Genomic DNA, 21283 nt, shown 5'->3' on the forward strand with positions numbered 1-21283 from the left:
TCTCTTCCAGTGAAGCCCTGAGAACCTGGCTATTTCCCAAAAAAGGCTGAAGCCCTTTGGTCTAGGACAAGTTCACATGGAGGCAGCCAGGAGCTACATCTCTCTTTTCACCCAGACACATCCCTGAGCATACATGGAAGGTAAGACGAACACTGAAGAGAACGCTCCAGAGGCAGGGTGGGAAGGCCAGACACCATTAGGTACTCCGCGTTTCCACTCCCTGGTTCTCACTGCGTGTGCTCCCACCCGACCTTCAGAGGCTGCCCCTGTACTCAGACAAGACCCCTCAGCTGTGCTGCTCCAAGTCGGGACGTCCAGTCCCCCTCTTGTCCCCATTCACTTGGGTCTGGGACAGAGGCCCCGGGATTCCCACAGCGCAGCTCAGAGAGGTGAGTCTTACCTTGGTCTTGGGCACCCCCGCACTCTATTCCAGGCCCTCCGTCTTAGGGATACGTTGGGCCTACTCCTTCTTGCCCTTCTCCGCCCTCCTCCCCCGGGCTCTTTAGAAGTACTGGAAGCTGTAACAGACATCATTTCCAAAGCATCGACATGCCATTAGGAGTCCAGGAAGGCCTTGCCCAAGGTCATCCGTCTAGTTAGTCCATGCCCTTCCCACGGTGCCCCCTAGCCTCCTACAGCAGCCCCCCAGGCCCAGGGCTAAGATAGTGGGACTGCCAAGGGATCACTTGGCCCACTTCCTACCTCTTCACACTTTCCCCTTCGTGGCTGGGGCCCCGAGGGGTGTTAACTGCTCACCACCAGCCCTCATCCAGGGCTGCCTAGGATTATTGCTCCGAATACAACAGAGAGCTCCAGCCGCTGGCTCCAGCACCTCGAGGCAAGGGTCCTTCTTCATAAGGCCCTGTGGGCTCCGGACAAGGGTCCACTCGTGCCACTCCAGGACTGTCCCAGGAGACGTGAGCACAGAGCCACCTCAGCCCTGCTTTCCCCGGCTTTGGGGCTGACCTGACCTCAGAGGACTAGCAGACAGAATAGATGGGACGTGCCTCCCCTTGCCTTTCACGCGGTTCTTCCTGCAGAAATGTTGTACATCCCGTCCGGGTGCTGCCGCTCCGTTTCCTCTGGCTGCCGGCAACGTGCCATTTTCAGCTATTTACCACAAAAGGTTTCTGCTTATTTTATACTCATCTGCTCAGCACTTTGTGCTTGGGGGCAGTTGAGATTCAAGAGATAAATGAAAAGTGGTGGGTGTTATAAGGTCCCCCAAGGGTTCAGAGAGGGAGAGAGGGAGCAGGGGGAGGGAGAGGGAGGGAGAAGAGAAACGCAAAGGTGCAGGAATGGACACTGCTCAGCGCCTGCCATCGAGGGGAAGGGCTGACCCCCACATGAAAGACTTAGCCGACAATTACAGTCTCAACACTAAGTTCATTAAAGCCAGCCTTGGAATTCCCCGTACCATTCCGTGCGGCACTGTCCCCCCTACAGATGCGAGCTGGGACGGGGCTTAGAGGGTGTCTCCCCCAAGGTCACGTGGTCTGCAAGTGGCACGGCGCAGACATACCCAGGCTGCACACCCACACTTGCTCCCCAGGAAAGAGGGCTCTCGGGAAGAGCCTCCACGACAGGACAGCATCCCTGCCCGCCGTACTGGCGCAGCCTGAAGGTACAAGAGCCTGGAGGAATCCAGGACTGTCAAGCCTGTGCCCATGTGACAGCTGGGCAGAACCAAAGAAGAAACAGGTCTCATTACAGTCTGTTTGAAACTCAGGCAGCACAATTTTTTCAAAGTACATATTTTATTTATATAGAATAGTGCAAGTTAAATGAAAATAATGGTTTGTAATCTAATTTACACAGCGTCAGGGGCTGGCTGGTTGTCCTGACATTGGTGGAAGGTGTGGCTGGCCTTGGGAAGAGAAACAAGGAATGTTTCCATGATTTGGACACAATGTGAATTAGCCCAGGGGCTGTTTTCTCCACAGCATGATCCCAGAGCACAGGCAGCTTCTCTCGTCCTCATAGGCACAGCTGTACATGCGGGAAGGTTCTGAGCTCTGGCTGTGGTTCGAGCTTTTGGCCCAAGTCCTATGAGCCCCAAGGTTTTCCATGGCAACAAAACAATCATCAGCTTGCCTCTGATACCCTCTTCAACCCCAAATCTTACTGTTACTCTCATTTTTTCCCTACCTCCCAAGGGTCCCCAGGAAACACCGGCTGAGGCTGTTATTCTTTCTTTGGGAGAAATAATTAAAGCACCCCAGCCATTTCTCCATCACTGTCCCGCTTTCTAGCCCCAATATAAACACTCCTTACCCGCTAGAACCGTTCCACGTGAGGTGAGCAGTTTCTTCCATCCCTTGGGCAGTTCACAGATCTCAGGCACGTGAGATTTAAAGGCACAGCCTTCCCATCTCATTAATATGTCATCGGCCTGTGGTGACCGTGACATCACCTTGGGTGAGAAACTCTTAGGGCCCATCTCCTCTTTCTTCTTGATTCTGAGAGTATCCCTGACTTATGGAAACCATGAGCAGAGAAGGGGACCTTTCCCCCCATTCACCTGTCAGACTGGACCCCATTTTGTGTCTCAGCACCTGACCATCAGAGCTCTTCCCTGAGGGATGAGGCCGATGCCGGTGGTCGGTGAGAGGGGAAAGTCACAGCATTTCCGCAGAGAAGCCTTGGATCACTAGGGAAACCCAGGGTTCACAGTGCAGGCCGTGGTACCTGCTGGGCTCAAGCTTTCTAAACACAAAGCTTCTGAGACGAAGAGACAAGCTTTATTACATGAACAAGTGAAGAGCTTTGCCTCTGCCCCTCTGCTGCCCCTGTGGCCAGGCGCTGCACACGTCCTTGGGACAGTCCCATCTCCCTCTGACAACCCTGGTTCTTGAATCTCCTGTCACCTCACTTACCTGGGATGGCAAATCCTGTTCCCTAAGTGACCCCGTTATTCCCACAGAATCCGACTCCAGCTTGGAGTCTGCCTGTCCCTCCTCGCCAGCTGCTTCATGAGCTCTGGAAGCAGGAAGTCTGGGGTCCCAATGGACGTTTTCAGGCAGGGGTTCCAGGAAGCCCACAGGCTCCTGCAACCACCATAAATGCCCCCAGGGTTCAGCCTGGAGGCCACCAGGGCGCACCCACGGCAATGAGGCAGGGACACCTCTGTCATAAGTCAGGGAAGGGACCACAGGGAGCACGATGACAACGTCCTCTGTGGCAGACACTCAGAAGGTCTCTCGGGCAGCCATGGGAGGAAAGAACAAAACGGCCAAGTAGAGCCAGAGAAAGTCTTGCTACAGCAAAATGCACGCTTGGGCGTCTCTAGGGAGCGACACTGTAAGATCGCCGCCAGTGCCGCGCCATGCAGAGGTCCGCTCAGCACGAAGGCTACGTTCAGGACACGCGGGTCATCACTTCTGACTGGGAGCAGCACAGGGTCCGCGCCTCCTGCGGGCGGCCACGCGGTGGGTGAGAGCACATCGAGCGGCAGGTCCCACCTCTCTGTGGGCTGCCAGCACAGCGAGCTGCGGGTCCCGCGGTGCTGAAGGAGATGTGTGCCCGGCCACCATCTGGGGCTCCACTGGAAACCTGAGAAAGGAGTTCTCGGTACTTGAAAGGATCTGAAACTTGGTTTAAAAACTTACAGCTTTCTTTCATCACAAGACTTTTGAAAAAGAAAAATCACTTTCCCCTACTGGCCCTTAGCAATTAAGTTTTTATTTGTTTTCCAGCTGGAGGAAATTCTGACGCCACCGCAATCCCCCACCACCGCCGTGGGGCAGCACCCTTGCCACTGGGCGGGGCCGCTCCGGTCCCTTTCAGAGGGTTTTATCCGATGCCAGGGGAGATTCGGTGCCATTCTGCCACCTGCAGATCAAGCGCTCTCCAGGCCTGACAGCTCCCAGGACTGCACCACCCGAAGAAGAGCCAGCCGTGGCAGCGAGGGCTTCACGTGGAGGCCACGTCTTCAAGGTTTGAGCACCATCTTCTGGTCAGGTTTTGGCTTTTGAGGACTTGCCTTTGAAAACTTCATTTCCCCCAGAATGGGAAGATCCCTGAGCTGACAAGCTCAAGCGACTTGCAGATCAAAATGAGGACCCACCTGGAGGCCGGTGCTGGAACTCGCCGCCGGTGCACAGCCAGGAGGCCACGCGGCCACGGCGGGCAGGGGCAGGGCTCTGCCTTCCGTCCCACCAGCAGCGTGAGGAGGCAGCCCGAGGCCTGACCGTGTCCCAGATTGACCCCTTGCCCCTGCCTGTACCTGGAGACATGAAATGTGCTTGGAAAGAAGGCGCGGGCTCGTCCTCTGCCAACCCGTAGCCGGGGGGTGAGCGATGAGACTGCGCAGCGCCTCTGCTGGAGGCGGAGCCGCGCGCCATGCCAGGCAGCCCTGCCCGGGGTGTAAACACTGCACCAGCCGACTTCGACCTTCTGGCTTCGAGGAAAGGAAGATAAATGCTAGTCATTCCCTCCGAACGGCGGGAAGCTACATCCATCTAATTGCACTTCATAATGGATTCCGCAAACCATTAATTATCAGATTATATTTTAGGAACTGAAGATAAAAAAGCTTTGTGAAATTCAGACTCCAAAGGATCACTCCCCTGCAGGAACGGCCGCCGCCTGGACGAGTCGACAGCAGGCCACTCACGGGGCAGGGAGAACGTGGCAGGAGGAGGAGCCAGGGCGCCCTGGCCCGGCGCAGGATCGTTAGCCATGCCACGGGCTCCAGAGCAAGGGCCAGGCCTTCTAGGCCACGCAGATAGTCTCAGCTTTGAGGAGAACATGGAAGGCTGCGGGGACAGCCCTTGGGTACAGACCGCCCCGGAGAAGATCCTGGAAGGACAGGGATTGTCTCTGCAGTTGGATGGCCCCACACGGAGCATGTGCCGCAGAAACCCTGCAAGGCTCAGTTTGGGGAAGGGCTCACTGTACTGAGGAGGTGGGACTCGGCTTGTGTTAACATGCTGCTCCCTGTCCTCCTGCCACCAGGAGAGGGCTGAGCCACCCAAGCGGATGGGATGATGACAGAGTGAGGAAGGAGCCGGGTGTGCTCCAGTCGGGCGTCTCTGGATGGTGCGTTGGTGCTTTTCTCTCATTTCTGAATGGCCAGGAGGCCCCGGCAGCATTGGTAGCCAGTCTGTGGGCTGCACGCCCACCTCTACCTGACACTCTGCACAGTGAAGGCCACCGGCATGCAGCACCTCTCCGGGGCCCCGGTCCCCAGCTCCTATCCCACTGCTCATCACAGAGGCCACAGCAGTAGGCCCGTCCCCTGTGGAGGGCAGTAGTGTCCATGCCAAGGCCGCCAACACTGCTGGTTCTATGAGCACAAAGTGAGAGTGTTCTGGTTGGCTAGGCTAAGATGCTCGCTACTCAGGACAGCCAGGGACGAAGGGCAAACAGCAAGCCGCCGAACGTTCTCTCTGCTGCAAATGCAGGACCCTCCACGGGGTGAGCGGCCACTCACTTGGCCTCGCCACAGATCAGGGTCACGGTACCATCTAGCAAATCCTCCACGGTCACCGCCACAAGCTCAGAGCTGGTCTGAGACGTCTGTGAATCTGGCAACGTCACAAACACCTGTGACCCTCCAAGCTGCGTCTCCTCCAGAGTGATCACCTGCTCTGTCGGGGCCGCCGGCTCCGGGGTTTGGATCACCTGAAAGGGAAAGACCGTGCGGCTGCTCTGGGCAGTGTCCACAGGGAGCTCCCCAGAATTTACATGGTTTTTGGCTCATGCCGTAATGATGATATTTATGTTTTCACCTGAGGAGAGCAATTACGTGCACCTAATGGGAAGAGGCAAGTCTAACACACCAGCGATGCAAAAGAGAAGGCAGGCAAACAATTTAAATAACTCCGTGAGCTAAATTGCTATAATTTAGCTCAGTGCGCCATCTCAGGGTGCCCGGACTCTGTGATTACGCACCAGCGAATACCGGCTCAGTTCCTTACACTGGGTTTTCCTGTCTCGAGGATCCCACTGCGGAGGTAAGCTCCATGTGAAAGGAAGGCTACTGAAAGTGGTTCGTCTCAGGCTTGACCATGGAAATGGAAGGATTTCTCAGAAGCCTTGGCTGGCCCATGGTGGTGTCTCTGGCCCTGAGTCAGGCGATGAGCCTTCCTTGGAGGCCACATCGCTACAGAGCTTAGGAGCAGGAATGGGTGGAGGAAATGTGACTTCTAGCAACTCCCTCATTCGGCACCCCCCAGCTGGCAGCCCTTCTCCAAAGGCCACACAGACCCTTCCAAATCTGCGTCACCTGTTCAAGATGGCTCAGGGAGACACAGTCTGTGGTAAAGCACACCCAGTTCCCGCCCCAACCTCCAAGTTAATGCTTGGGACTGTGGGGACTCAGGACAGCTCGGTGTCCCCTGATATTTTCAAACTAGATAGCCCACAGAGGGCACAGCCACCCTGGCCCTTGAGAACTAGGTGGGAGTGGGGAGCAGAGTGCTAGGCCTGAGGGGGCAGAAGGGGGAGGCAGAGCTCAGTGCCATGTCTGTGCGGTGGGGGGTGAGAAGATGGATTATGATGTTTAATCAAAAATCATCTAGGATAGTAGTTTTCAAACTGGTTTTCCTTCTTTTTCTTTAGCAATGTAAGCGTTTTTCCCCCCTGCTCTTTTTCCTCAAAGGACATATTATCAAGAATCCTAATATATAAAAAAAGATCAAAGCAGAGCCATTCTGGGTGACAAGGCAACAGGAATTTCACTGCAGTGTGCCCACCTGATTTGCTCTCTGCTTGCACAGAGGCCCGTGAGAACATGGTTCATCAAGGACCCCTCTGTGGGGCTGGACAGCAGGACGGTCCAATCAGTTAACAGTGCTGCTCCCGCCCACCACAGACAATTCACAGAAATGAGTTTCTTTTCCTTTTCTTCCCACCCACCCTCTCTGGAGAAGACAGGAAGAGGCGAGCTTCTCCCCCAGGTAAAGGTGAGGAGCCCTGACATACCCAGTATCCTGTGCCCAGCCTAGAGGAGCTATCAAAGTGTTTCAGCGGCAGGCGGTCCCAACAGAGAGCTCACCCCCCCTTCTCCAAGATTTCCCGCCGCTTCTGCCACACCCCACGGTGTTTCGCAGAAGGTGGGGAAGTGTGCGAATTAGGAGAAACCAAGGGTGTTTTGCTTTTGGAAATTCTCGTTCCAGGCTCCCTCTACCCAGGGGCCATTTGCAGGTGCTTGCCAGGAGACTAGAATGTTCTGTTCTGTTTGGTAAGAGGTCCAGAGAGACTCTTCTGCAAGGCCCTCTTGGTCATGTTCTTACTTACGGGATCCTCTGGGAGCCCCAGAAAGAAAGGCTGTATGGTGGGACAGCACTGCCTCTAGAGAAGCCTCAGGAACCCCGTGTTCGCACCCTTGTATCTGATGGCCCCAGAATCACCTGTACCACCTGTGAGGCTGCTGCTTGGGGTTCAGAGCCCATCACCTTTGGGTGTTCAGATTCCAAGTGACTGTCGAGCTGGGCCTGGGAGGTGAAGAGCTCCCCGCAGAGCTCGCAGGGGAACGTGCTCTCTGACTGCTTGAAGTGCTCCGTGGTGACATGGTGCTGCAGCGCGCCCGGGAAGCGGAAGGTGGCTGTACAGTACAAGCACCTGAACGGCTGGGACCCTGGAAGAGGCGGGGCAGAGGGGGTGGGCTGTGGGTGGAATGACTGAGAGAAATACGAGCCAGGGGAGGGGAGAGGAAGGAGCAACCAGGATCGAGATGCAGAGGCAGAGTCGGGTTCTGTGGGACCCGAAGCTTCTACCATTTGGGGGCTCCTCTTTAGGAAAAACGAGGCAACATTGCAAATGCAGGAACAGGTCCCACGCAAGCGAGAGGCTCTGCAGCCACAATTCGTCAGCATTAGCTTCAGACCGACTATGCCTCGGCTAAAGGCCATTCCTCACGCAACTGTGGATCAGGATGCCGAGGACGCCATACTTCGTTAAGTCTAAGAGGCGCACTTTAACACCTCTGACCTGGGCTCTGACAGCCGCTACGGGCCAGGCAGCAGTGGGACGTAAAATTACCAGTGACTGCGCATAGACGGAAGTCTACGGTGGCAGCACCAAGACCTGCGGAGTGCGCGTCCCTGGCTTCGAAGGCCATCCCTGAGCCAGGAGTGGTGCATGTTTTTAACTCCCAGGAACCAAATGGTTTAGGAGGGACGAGTAAGGGGTGGATGTTCGGCTACACCCCCAACGCAGCAAAGGCAGACCAGTTTGACGTCATGCTCGAGGGACCCAAACCAACGGCCTGCCTGTGCCCCGTCAGCGGGGCTGCTGGTGGCGGAGCACACGCCATGTGCGATGACACGCACCTCGACGGTCAGAAGCGAGAGCTGCTCTGAGAAGCGGGATGCTCACCATGATTTATTTCTCGTATTTTCCTTCTGACGTACACATACAAGCGTGCGTACGATCTATGCCAAATTAAGTCCAAAACAGCACTTAGAATCACCTGCAAATTCTAAGTGACAATAAAGTATACTTTAATTGACAGCAGTTTATCTTTCTGAATGGTTCATGAAAGACTAGCATTTTAGACTTGAGGAGATAAGGCAGTAACAACAATAATCACAGGTCACGCTAGAGGGATGCCAGGCCTTGTATGTTTTCTGGGTACTAATGTATTCAATTTTCAGTTACCCTATAACAAAGGAAGCACTATAATTGTCCCTGTTTTATACATGAGGAAACTGAGGCACAAGTCAGTTCAGTTACTTGGCCTGGACTGCACGTCTGTGGATGGTGGAGATGAGATGCCCCGGGGCAGTCCGGGCCAGGAGCATCTTGCAAGGGGCACTGACCTGAATGCTGGCACTTGATGTGAACCTGTAGCAATGCTGGTGTGGGAAAGAGCTCCTTACACTGGTCGCATTCATGGAACTTCATATCTGCGAAGCACACAAGGAAAGAAGTGGTTCGAGCCAACCAGAGGACGGCTCCCTCAGGCTGGAGAGGAACAGGGCTGGGGAGGGTGGCGATGGCCAACACTTAGCAAGCGTCTACCAAGAGCCAGGAACCTCACAGCTATGAGCGAGCAGCACAGTCTAGTTAAAGAGCGCCAGGTCGGAGCCAGGCCACCTGGATGGAAGTAGGGTTGCTACGAGAATATGGAATAAGGAAGCGCCCACCAATGCTTAGCACGTGCCTTGCACACAGGAGATGATGCTTCACGACTGTGGTGATTATCCCCAGACTGACCGGCAAGGTGGGTATTAACTGACTTTCTGAAGAGAAGGAAACCGGCTCAGGAAAGAGAGGTCACTTGCCAAGGTCATGCTGCCGATCAGGGCCGGAGCCGGGATTTCTGCCTGAGCCTGTCTGCCACTACAGCCGCCACCCGTCCCAGGTCCCGCAGGGTTGGTAGGAGCTTACAGTGTTCTAGGCCCCCGGGTTTGAGAACGACTGACACTCAAGCTACTGTTCACCGTTATTAACGGGCCAGGATGGCCTCATTCAGGTGTGCTGAGACAGCACACAGGCCACTGTCACAGCACACCACACTACAGCACCGTAAGCTGGGATCTTGGGCTGGAGCCCAGGATGCTGTCATCGAGCCACTCCCACTCATCAGCTCACACTCGTGGTCTCTAGGCACCCAAACGTCACCTGCATGCTCTGCCTTCACGTGCTTCTTGTGCTCAATGGTGTTGGAAAAGGTTTTGTCACAGGAACTGCACTGGAGTGACGAGAATCTGGAAGATCGATGGTTCTGAGCGGCAAACACATCAGGGTGGTGGGTCCGATTATGGTACCACAAACCAGACAATTGCTGCAAGGAATATGGCAAATCTTAAGTCTTAGAAGGTTCCGGCAAGCTGGATAGGTCCCAAGGCCCTCGGGAGACAAATGTGCTCATGGATCTAGAATCGCTCTCTTACCCGTCACACTGAGCGCTCACATGAGAGGGGAGGCTGGTGTTTGTGGGATGAGGCACCTGTGTACTCACTGAAGCACCACTACAGGGCAGGGCACGGCCTGGTCCTTCAGAAACTCTCACTCCTCACAACAAGCCTATGAGGGAGGCGTCAAATCTTTCTAGTGAGGTGGCAGCTGAGGCACACAGGGGTTCAACGACTTGCCCAAGGTCATATCATTAGTAAACAGCAGGGCCAGGATTCAGACCCTGGCCTTCCAACGGGAGCATCTGAGCTGTATCTCACTGCCTCCCAGAGGCCCTGGGAGGCAGCAGAGAAGCCTCTGGAGCAGAAGCATGTGTTGTCCCTGCTCCAGCAGCAACTGTTCCTCCTTCCCGGGTTCCAGAGCAGCCCTGGAACACTCTCCCTACAGTTCCAGGCTTTCCCAGAGACCAAGTCCAGGCCTTACTCAGCTCTGTAACCCTGAGGTCACAGCACCAGGCATGGCCCAAAGTTTGCTCTCCGTGTCTGTGGAGCTGAAATTAGCGCTGTGTTTTTCTCTACTTCCAAATCTTACAGACGTCACAAGAACCATTTTTTCTCCGTAGTTTTAGAGCTGAGTTTCTCATATGTGGTTTCTTTTTAGTTCCATATGGGGTTTCACTTTAATTACATACCAAATTCTACGGTGAAAAAGCAGACCCCTTCCCTAGGAGTTTAACAACGGCAACAACCACCCAGTCATTGTGCTAAACAAGAGAAACTCCAGGCAGTGTTACACAGCCCATTGTCACTCTCACATCCCTTGACACATGGGGTCAATAGGCTCCATACAGCGTGAGTGTCCAAGGGGAAAAGCAGCATTCAGCTCACGACAGAGCTGAAATCCAAGAGAAGAGGTGTGGAAATTCTCGGCTCCAGTGAGAGCTCCCAACTGCATTACTCTGACCAGATCACCTTAGAGAATCTGAGTAATTACAAGCCGCAACCTTCACGAGCGGCAGCCGCATCGTCACATCTGGGACTCCTGGCAGATCTGAGGGAGGGCAGGCTGGGGACAGGGTAGGGGTGGGGGGGGCGCTCCCAGCCGAGCGCACGGTCACCTGGTAGGCCTTGTTGCAGATCCCACAGCTGAAGGGCTTCCCTCCAACGTGGGTCACCATGTGCCGCTCCAGCATGGAGGGGGCGCTGAAGATCTTCCCACACGTGGGGCAGGGGTGGTACTCCTTGGAGTGCACCTCGTGGATGTGCTTGCGGTGATCCTGCAGAGTGGGGAAGCTCATCCTGCATTTCTTGCAGTCGTACGGATCTTCTATGTCTGGTTTCACCGCCATCCGTGAGGAGAGAGGGAGGGGAAAAACAGCACAGGCAGCCGTCAGGGAGACGCGGCCGCTGTGCACGGCTCCAGGGGCGAGACTCTGTGCACAGGTCAGGCACGGCCACAGACTCCAAGATCCAGCCGTGAGTGCGGCGATCACCTGACCACCCCCTACCTTCACCCCGGGAGGGGGGATGCCTCGGAGGCTTCTGTACGAACCACCTCGGCGGCACCAAGCAGTTCATCCCCATTCCTCACGTTACATCCTACGAGTTCAATTCCATTTAACTACTTTGCAGGGAGTACTGGCCTTGCTCTTCCCCTGCCTGCCCTGGGCATTTCTGAGTGTTCTCCTCTTCTGCAGGGACTTCCAACATACTCCCCAGAGCCTCGCTCTTTCCTTTGTTGTCAGCATATGACTGACAGGAAGAATGCTTCCTCGCTCCTCACCTTAGACTCAACAATAAAAATATTTTCAATGTTTAATGAGTGCTATATGACAGGGTACGTTTTAAGTGCCTTACAAATACGAACTCACTCTCTCCTTCCAATAACCCTGTGAGTGGGATCTATCCTATTTTAGAGACTAGGAAGAGCAAGGCTTAGACAGTGCCCAGTGACACAAGTGGGAAATTGGCTGAACTGGGTGACAGTCCCAGCTCTCACTCCCAAGGCTGTGCTCCGAGCCACCTGCTTAACTAGATATGCCAACTCCTCAGGGAGGCCTCAAAAGTAAGAACGAGCACTGATGAAGGGTACATTTGCTGACCCTATGGCAAGAGACTTCGTTTATTTTTTCTGAAAGCAACAGAAAGCAGAATGTTTTAATAATAAAATCCTTTGCCCACAAGCCAATCTTACGTGTGCATAGAGTCCAATTAATTCCGGAATTTGGACACACGGCAGCACTTGGTGTCACTAACCAGTGTCCCTGTGGACACGAGCTCTAGAAATCTCAGTCTACACTGTCTCCGCAGGCATGGGGAAGCAGTCCTCCGTCCGCTGTGCCGTGGGCCTGTGACACAGGCAAGGAGCGGTCCAGGAGAGGCAGAGGCCGCTGGCCTGCTGCCAATGACCTTTCCCAAGACACGGAAGTCTTTGGGCTCCTCTTTGTCCTGACAACTAATTAGTCCCATCCTCCCCTTGCTCCCAGGTAATGCTACCAGGAAAAGGAGACTAGAGCTGAATGTCCTTTTAAAAGGTCGAAAGGACATCGAAATTATGGCACTCGATCCAGGCCAGGTCTCACTCACCTCCGCAGCTGCATACGGGCACTGGTGAGTGCTCTGGGGGAAGGGGCAGCACCGTACGCACGTCCTGCACCCCCAGCGCCCGGCCCCATGTCGGGACACTGGAGCCTGACCACGTCCTTTGCTGGCTGCCTGATAATATATCTGAACGTGCTGACATAAAGCCCATGTTTGTGAGCCTCTGTATTTGCTGACAGCTAGAGACGGGTGTGTGGAAAACAGGGGTGGGGAGGAAAGAGGGGAGAAGGATACACAGGGTGCACGGCATGCCAGAAAGACAGGCTCTGACGGTGACAAATGGCACAGGAGAGGGCTGCTTTCATCCCCAGTAACACTATCTGGCATGTACTGTGCATTTTCTGTGTGTCAGGCAGGAAGCTTCATGCTTTACGTGGGACACCTCACTAATTCTCACAGCAATCCAAGGCGGCGGCATTCTTACTTTTCCTCATTTCCAGAAGGGGCAGAGGGGGCTTGGGAAGGTAAAGAAATCTGTTTCAGTTCTCAAGGAAGTAAATGGCAGGGTCAAGGTCCAGTTCCAGGCCCGAGGGGTGTGGGAGCCCAGCTCCTAACCCCCTGTGTCATGCTGCTCGTACTTCCACTGCAACGAGTCTGCTGGGGCAGATGGGACGTGGCCGCCACATGGGCCATTTCCCCAGGCTGAAATGAGGACGCACAGAGTTTTCTTTGCTTTCCTGTGCGTGTGTTGAATAGAAGTGTGTTTTGTCTGTATCAGTTCTGGTAGAAGGCGAGAAGGGTGGGGGCAGACCCCACTACCTGAGCGGCTATAGGGGCACAGGGGAGGCAATGCCAGGCCGTAGGCTTTCCAGGGCCGGGGGGTTGGGGGCGTGAGCAGGGACCACTCACGATGGGAGACATTAACTCAGACAGCGTCCGGTTGCTCCCATGGGGAAGGCGGGTAGGACAACAAGATGAGTGGGGGAGGGAGGGGCGTGCAAAGAGCAGCTCAGTGGACTAATGGGAATATTCTGGTGCATCTGCGGCCTGTCTGTTATGAGGCTCTCCTTCAAGCATAATTTGCCTTTGTCAGCCAAGCAGGGCCAGGTGGGCTAAAAAGGAGACAAGGAAACAGCCCGGACATTACACAATGACATGTTAAAATGGGATTTTTCTTGAAATAGGAACGAGGGACTCAGTTTTGCAGGAGAAGAGGGGAGGGGAAGGCACCAAATGGGGCCTGGCTCTGGTGGAGTGACAACTTCTGTCATGATCGTTACACACCTTCTCAGAGCCAGGCCTGGCGCCGAGCGCCTGACAGCCGCCATCTCAGTACGTACTGTGAAAGGTGTGCAAGTGGATGGACAGGCCGTTGGCTTGCCGGAAGCCCTTGCCACAGTCCCTGCAGACATATGGCTTGTCCCCGGTGTGGGTCCTCACGTGGCGGGACAGCTCAATGGACTGGGCGAACACGGCGTCACAGTACTGGCAGGCGTACATCTTCCCTGGAAACACGCATGAATTTCCTTATTAAAAACAGCACCAAACACGTACGGCACCCTGAACACAGGATCACACGGTAAGGCACGTGTTGGGGACTATAATCTGGCAGACAGTGTTAAAACCACACACAGTTAAAACCACACACACTGGGTGAGAGGTCTGGGCCCTTCTATCGGATGGCACCTCACGCACAGCTGAGGGCGCAGCGTGGCCTCCCCTGAGCAATAAGGACAGAGTTCTCATCACACAAGACCACCCACCTGTTAACCAGGCCACCCCAAGTACGGAAGAGCTCATTCCACTCCCAGGAAACAGACATATCCTCATGCCCAGAAACTCCCGGGTCTGGATCCCTCACCACATGCGCCGTGCGGAATCACGACTGCACACAGAGGTGACAGACGGGGATTCAGAGAAGGGAAGCCTTCCGCTGTTGACTTGCTATAAAGTTACTGTAAATAATGTGGCGTCTCTTTTCTCTCACACACATAAAGAGGGTACGATGACCAGACTGCCAAAGACTATTGGGAAATAGAGGTAAAGAGCAAGGCTAGAAAACTGGCATTTGTAAGAAACCACCAGACCAGCTGAGCCTCCAGGCTCCCTTCCAGGCCAGCAGAGAAGTGGAGAAATCAGTGAGGTGCGGGTCCAGACCCCCAGATCCTAGGGCCTACTTCAGCCAGAACAATCGACGTCATTCTCATTTTTCACATGTTGGGCTTTGAAATAAGATTTTGTTAGGAAAAAAAGGGTTTCTTCAATCAAGAGTTGAAATTATTGAGAAGCCCAGGACTCAGCCCTCGGCCTTCTCCTTTAACCTCCCTTTGTAGATGACCTTATCTCAGAGCTCAGATACCATCTGTACCCTGATAGCGCCCACGGTTCTATTGCTGGCTCCCAGCTTCCCCTCGAACTGCGGACTTACACATCCAACCTCTTACTACTGTCCTTCTCCACCTGGAGGTCTCACCGGTCCCTCAGACAGAGATCCTGGGCTCCGTCCCCAGCATCCCCGTGACCTGCCACCAGCCCCCACGCACTCCAGTTTCCTCTACTGCAGTGAATGGCAGGGCCATGTACTCGGCTGCTCATGCCAGAAGCCCCACAGCCATCCCTAACTCTTCCCCTCACACCCACACGCAGCCCACCATGGGTCCTATCACTTCCGCTTCAACGCCACATCCCCAAACTTGAACGTTTGACAACCGCCCCTAGCACGCTCCAGCTGAGAGCCCCGTCACCTCCACACCAGACAACTGGCCCACCCTGCCTCCCTGTGAGCACGACTCTGGCCTTATTACAGCGGACTGTCAAGAGTGGCCAAATTAACTCCAGAAAACCTAAGTCACAACCTATTGCTTCTCTGCTCACAACTGTCCTAAGGCTTCCTGCTATAGAATAATGGCCCCCAAGGATGCCCATGTCCTAACCCCCCGAACCTTGGGAATATGTCCCCTCACGTGGCAAAAGGGGCTTTACAGATATGATTAAGTTAAGGATCTTGAGATGAGAAGATTATCCTGCATTATACCAGCAGCCCAATGTGATCACAGGGTGTTTGGAAGAGGGAGGAAGGAGGGTCAAAGGAGGAGGCACGATGGAGGAAAGAGAGGTTGCAGGGGCATGGGTATGAGCCAGGGAAGGCACCTAACCTCTAGAAGCTGGAAAACAAGGAACAAGTTCTCCCCCAGACCTTCCAGAAGGAACACACTTGCCAAAACTTTGACTCTTCCCTGGTTAAAACCTCTTTGGGCCCTTTAACCTCCGAAGTGGCAAGATAACATATTTGCATTGATTTCAGCCACTGTGTGTGGCAATTCGTTACAGGAGCAATAGAAACTAGCCTACTCTGCATAAAAACCCAAGTCCTAAAAGCAGAACAAAATAAACCACCACCAACAAAAAACAAAGTCCTGACCCTGGCTTCTAAGGCCCTAGAAGACCTGGCCTCTGGTGAGCTCCCTGGCCTTCTCTCTCAGCACTCTTCCCTTGTCTACTCTGCTTTGGCTCCTTCTAGTTTCCTTGTGGTCTCTCGAACAGGTCCGGCTCCTTCCCACTTGGGGGGGGGGCGCTCTGCAGTCGGGATGCTCTTCTAGACCTTCTGCAGGCGCCAGCTCTCACGTCACTCAGGTTCCCACACGAGCCTCCCGTCTCCGAGGCCTTCTCTGATAAGAGTGAAACCTGCCGCTTCCCTGCTGCTTACCCTGCTTTGTTTTCCTTCCCAGCAATCCCTACTACCTGAACTTACATTATACGTTTGTTTATGGTCTCTCTTACCCGCTGGAATGTAAACTCCATGGGAACAGGGTGTGTATACTTACACTGTCCCCAGTGCCTGGAAGAGCGCTCAAGAAATTCATTCACTCAGTAAAGGTCTACTAAGGGTCTACTCCTGCTGAGCACTACTCCAGTGATGCAGCAGTGAGGGGAGGAGAGCAGCAGCTCTACCCTCACGGAGCTTGCACTCTAACAGGGGGAGACCGACAGGAAACACAAGAAATTAATGAAGTAAATAATATACCCTATGACAAGCCCTACGGAGGAAAAGGACACGGGAAATGGAGCCGGGGCTGAGATTTTACACGGGGTGGTCGGAAAAGGACTCGCGAGGAAGAGGTGTGAATGAAGACCTGAAGGAGGTGAGAGGAAGGACCAGAAAGCCTTCCAAGCAGAGCACAGGGCCTGCGGCAGGTGTCCCGTGGACTGGGGCCTTGCAAAGAGGCTGCAGTGGGGAGAACGGGGTGAGGGCGGGGGAGAGGCGTAAGAGGGGAGGTCTTAGGGGACCTGGTCACAGGGAGCCTGGCAGGCTATCGTTAGGCCTTCAGATTTGACACCAAGGGAGGTGAAGAGCCTCTGCAAAAAGGTTTTGAGCAGAGAAGTGACAGGATATGGGTTAGCAGTGAAAGGACCACTGGGGCCTGTGTCCTGCGAGCACCGTCTGGGGAAAGGATGAGAGTAAGGGGACCAGTTAGGTGGCTCCTGCCATAATCCAGGTGAGATGATGGTGGGATTTTTTTTTTTAAGATTTTATTTATTTCTTTGAGAGAGAGAGAGAGAAAAAAAGCATACACAGCGGGAGAGGGAGGAGCAGACTCCCCACTGAACAGGGACCCTGACGTGGGGCTGGATCCCAGGACCCCGGGATCCTGACCTGAGCCAAAGGCAGACGCTTCCCCGACTGAGCCACCCAGGAGCCTGATGGTGGATTCCTCCTTACCCATAAATGTACCAAACAAGGCAGAGAGTCCCTCGAGCTCTCTGACCACACACCTCCCCTGCTCTGACCAGACTAGAAACCCCTCCTCCATCCTTCCATCTCGCTGGGGTTACTCCCTAGTCCACCGCTGACGGCTCTGCACTCCTGAGGTCTCTACACCCGACACCCCAGGGCCCATCAGCTCACAGCAGTTTCAGCCGCTCCACAGCAGGCGCTCACCCAGGGTTTTTCTCATGCTTGAACTCCACCTCGAAGCCCAGGGAACTCCTGGCTTTCTGCCAGTTCTGTAACTGTAAGGTCACGATCCTAGGTTAGCTAGCCTCTCTTCACAAACATAAGCATTTTACATGCCTGTGTATCTATCTACGTGCTCCGGTCATCGCTCTAGGCAGAGTTTGCATTGTCTTTTGGCTTTAATCCACTCGAGCTATGTCATGCCTGGCTCCAAACGGGCTTTGGGGCAGTTCACCCAGTCAAAGCTGGCAGGAAAATGAAGCGGCTCTCCACGCCTTACCTTCTGAGTGCTTCTTCTTGGTGTGGTAGGCCAGGGCAGAAGCCTGGGTAAAGGTCATGAGGCAGTGCTTGCACATGAACGGGCGGTCCCCCGTGTGAAGGCGGAGGTGGTTCTTCAGGGTAGAATTGGCTGCAAACTTGGCCCCACACTCTTCACAGGAGAAAGGCTTCTCGTCGAAGTGCTCGGTCAGTTTGTGGTACTGCATGCCTGGGGAAGCCATGCCAGAGACCAGAGGGACACAGGTAATCAACGTGGGGAACCCAGCATGAGGACACGTAACAGCACTGTCTGAGGCCAGGCCCCAGGGGAAGCACAGCCTGAAGCACAGGACAGCCGGCCGCGCTCACTCAGCCCTCACTCAGCCGTGCTCATCTGCCTGCCGCCCAGCACTCCGAAAGTCACCTCGCTCCCGCTCCTGTTTGCGTCAGGCACGAAGTGTTCTGGGTTCATCTTTCCCATCCCCCCTCTCTCTTAAATAGGACCTACCACCCAGAAACAGTGAAACAAAACTCACTTTTATATTTCATTAGGTTTATCCAACATCTGGGGAAGGGTAAACAATTTTGACTACACATCCCAGGGTTTCTGTGACTTGTTTATTATCAAGAAACAAGGGATATGTGGGAACCTAAGAGTCGGGTGTTAAATAGCTGGTTATTATTATGAGTAATAGTAGCCACAATTTACTCACTCCATTGAAGGCAGGTAGGTGTTTAACTATATTATCTTAAATCTTTACAACAATTCAAAAAAGCGGGTGGTGTCAGGGTGCCTATTTAACAGAGGGGGAAATTCAAGCTTGGAGAGCTGATTCCACAGCTCGTGCTTTTCTCAAGACATTACCCTGTCTCTGTCGGCGCCTGCTGTCTCCCAGGCCCATTTGCAGCCCCTACTGCACACAACTAGAGGCAAGGCCTAGAATCCACGCTACAATATCTAGAATCCTCACCCTCTGAAATGACTTCGCCTTCCTCAAAGTACCTGAGGCATGGGCGAATTCTCTTCCACAGAGGTCACACGTCACTGGCAGCCTCTTCTTCTTCTTCTTTGGGACATCGGACTCTCCTCCGGCACCATGGGCCTCCAGCTGATGTTTCTCCAGCTCCTTCTTAGAATCCTTGGTCTCGCTGCACTCCTTACACTGCACCTGTTTGCTCTTGGCCGCCCGGCAGCGCTTCACGTGCACCTTTAGACGGCAGTAGAAATGGAAGCTTTTGTCGCAGGCCTTGCAGACGAAGCTCTTCTTGGCAGAGTCGGGGGAGGCAGACGCGTCTTTCTCTTGTTGTTCTGGCAAGGAACCGGTCTCTCCTTGACTGCTCGGTCTCCCAGACGGGCAGCCTTCCTCCGCCGGCTCGGCTACCTTCTCATCTGTTCTGTCGTTGGCTTCCCAGTGAAATTTAGTGCTCACCTTCCATCTTTCCTTCCCTCCACTTTCCTGAGTAAGGAAGCCTGCAGACGAGAGAACTCTCATGGCTCTGGAGATTCGGCGTTTCTACTTTGCTTCCTAACTTCTCTTAGAGAAGGCTGCAGACTATGTGGGACCCTCTAAAACCCTGGAGTAACACCGCTGTCACCTTTACTTTCTGCTACAAGTCCGTAGCAGCATTTTCAGCCATGCCTGTGACTTGTCTAGGAACCGAGAGCATAGCAAAGTAGTGAGGCGGCAACGGACAAACCCTTGTAAGAACTGCTGCCTCTTCTCTCCAATATGGACACAACCTGCGGGCCTAACGGGACCCCCACCCGCTCTGCTCCTTACCAGTGTATGCTAACTCATGCATGACCGGCTGCAGGCCTGGGAAAGATCTGTGGACGCTGCACAGGAGGTGACATATCTCAATGGCCGAGACAGATTTTTCCATGGCTCTGCTCAGCACTACTTTCAGCGAAGCTTCAGGGCTGGCTGTCTCAGAGGAAATGCTCAGAATCTAAATGAACACCAGGAGACAAAGGTTTGAGGTTAATATCAGCAGTTTTCTCCATGGTTTTCAACTTAGGGGGGATAAAAGCTAATTTCAGGAAGGCACTGCTTCATCTATAACAAATTAATGTTTCTTGTGATAAATGTAGTGAAGAACCCTCTTTTCCAGAGAACAGGGAAACTGGCAACATTAAAAAAAGAATAAAAGAAAAGGGAGGCCCGTGTCAAGACAAACGTGCAAATACAAAGAAGGTACCAGCAAGGAAGCACTGGGCATTTTCTACGAGAAGTATCTTCTCAGAAGCCAGGAGTATCCAAAAGAACTTTTCTAGATCTCAATATTAAAAGCTTGGAAAGCTGTACGATTTGGTGTTGGTGGCTCTGTCTTGAAGATCAAGATAATTTTTCATAATATGTAATCGTCGCAGTGTCTGGAAGTAATTCTGCATGATCAGTGGCTGCACATTTTTAGACACTTAGATGTATCCTTTTAAACATTTTCTTTCATGAAAAAAACTCAGCTTTTTAAAGAGGGTTCAAATAGGGGCTTTAAAGAGGCCAAGAATTTTATTTCAAAGCCACCCTCTTTCAGAATGTTAGAGCTATCAGCAGACAGAGTCCATACACTGAGAAAATAAAGCGAAACCACCCACAGATGGCCAAATGGAATTTTCGTTTGGGAAGACATTTTCTTTCTGCTCTTTTCAAGTCTATCTAAATAAACCTGATGTCCCTGGAGGCAGGCCTGAGACTCATTAGCGAGGCTCAAACTCATCAACCACAGGAGCTCCGCTTCTGAAGCACGAGGCACGCTGGAGAGAGCCTAGCAGATGCACCCTTCCTCTGAAGCCCCACCTTCCTCCCACCTGCGAGTCAGACCAAGGTGGGGCTGTCACCTGTGTGGGCAGTGCTAGAAACCTGCCCTTCTGCACACCTGCCACGCCCACCTGGATGAAAAAGCACGCACAGGTGAACCTGCGGTTTAATTTTAGTCCCTTTATAATTCTTCCCTATTCGAGATGCCCATGATCCTGGGCTGGACATCCATGAACCCCCCCCAGGCCCCACCTGGTTTTTCTGGGATGCCGGCCACACTGAGAAGCCTTACAGAAAATGAGCTGGCACTCCTTGCTACCCCATATGGGCAAAAGCTTTGTTCTAGCTATGTTTATCTTGGCTCTTCCTAGACGCCAGAACAGAGTATGTAATAAGACCATTTTCACTCTTCTTCTTCTGAAAGCAGTTGCTTCTTAGAACATGTTAGGGAACAATGTCATGGTTCCCTCTGAGTTTGCCCTGGTTTAGGCAACTGAAATACATCTAGGTTTGAGTCACATGAGCCTGGGTTCAAATCCTGGCTTCAACTCTGACTAGCTGGAGCACCCTAAACATTAAACATGTCACCGAACCCCTTGGAGCCTGAGTTCCCTCATCTGTAAAATGTGGATGACACCACCTGCCATGCAGAGTTGGGAGAATTAAAAAACAAAGACGTGTTGGCTCAGCACGGGGCTCAGCACGCAACAGGCACTCCACAGAATCTGGTGCCTCCCTTGGGAATGAGACCGTCCCCGGGTTTGCCTGGTAGAATTCTCCGGAACAATGGGCTTTCCCCCCACCGCACCTCCTTCAGAGACTCTGCCAGCTGTTCCTCCTCTGCAGTAAAGCCCTTGAGTCCCGTCCCTTGTTGGATGGCCTCTAGGATCAGTCCGCGATGCCTCAGGACGGCTTCCAAGGCCGCACTTTCTGGGCTGGCCACTGAAAGAAAGGGGGATTGAAAACTC

The 21283-nt window shown here is 53.6% G+C and overlaps 1 protein-coding gene across 6 annotated transcripts in view; it reads right to left on the reverse strand.

Moving 5' to 3' along the window:
- Positions 1-1635: 1635 nt before the first annotated feature.
- ZBTB40 (zinc finger and BTB domain containing 40) overlaps positions 1636-21283 on the reverse strand; it is a 75398-nt gene continuing 55750 nt past the window's right edge. For 4 of the 6 annotated variants that reach the window (XM_087858482.1, XM_045781974.2, XM_045781975.2 and 1 more), the window contains 10 exons: positions 21124-21257; positions 19338-19506; positions 18560-19027; positions 17579-17785; positions 13685-13849; positions 10922-11136; positions 9571-9733; positions 8766-8852; positions 7356-7582; positions 1636-5625 (listed from right to left, as the gene is read on the reverse strand). In XM_087858482.1, the coding sequence (XP_087714608.1) occupies positions 5431-5625; positions 7356-7582; positions 8766-8852; positions 9571-9733; positions 10922-11136; positions 13685-13849; positions 17579-17785; positions 18560-19027; positions 19338-19506; positions 21124-21257 (2030 nt within the window). In that variant the 3' untranslated portion in view covers positions 1636-5430. The remainder of the gene's footprint in view (positions 5626-7355; positions 7583-8765; positions 8853-9570; positions 9734-10921; positions 11137-13684; positions 13850-17578; positions 17786-18559; positions 19028-19337; positions 19507-21123; positions 21258-21283) is intronic. The other 2 variants (XM_045781976.2, XM_045781971.2) reach the window with 2 other exon arrangements.

The sequence above is a fragment of the Ursus americanus genome, chromosome 33 (genome assembly GCF_024610735.1).
Source record: "Ursus americanus isolate L20-20 chromosome 33, mUrsAme1.1.p, whole genome shotgun sequence".
NCBI lineage: Eukaryota > Metazoa > Chordata > Mammalia > Carnivora > Ursidae > Ursus > Ursus americanus.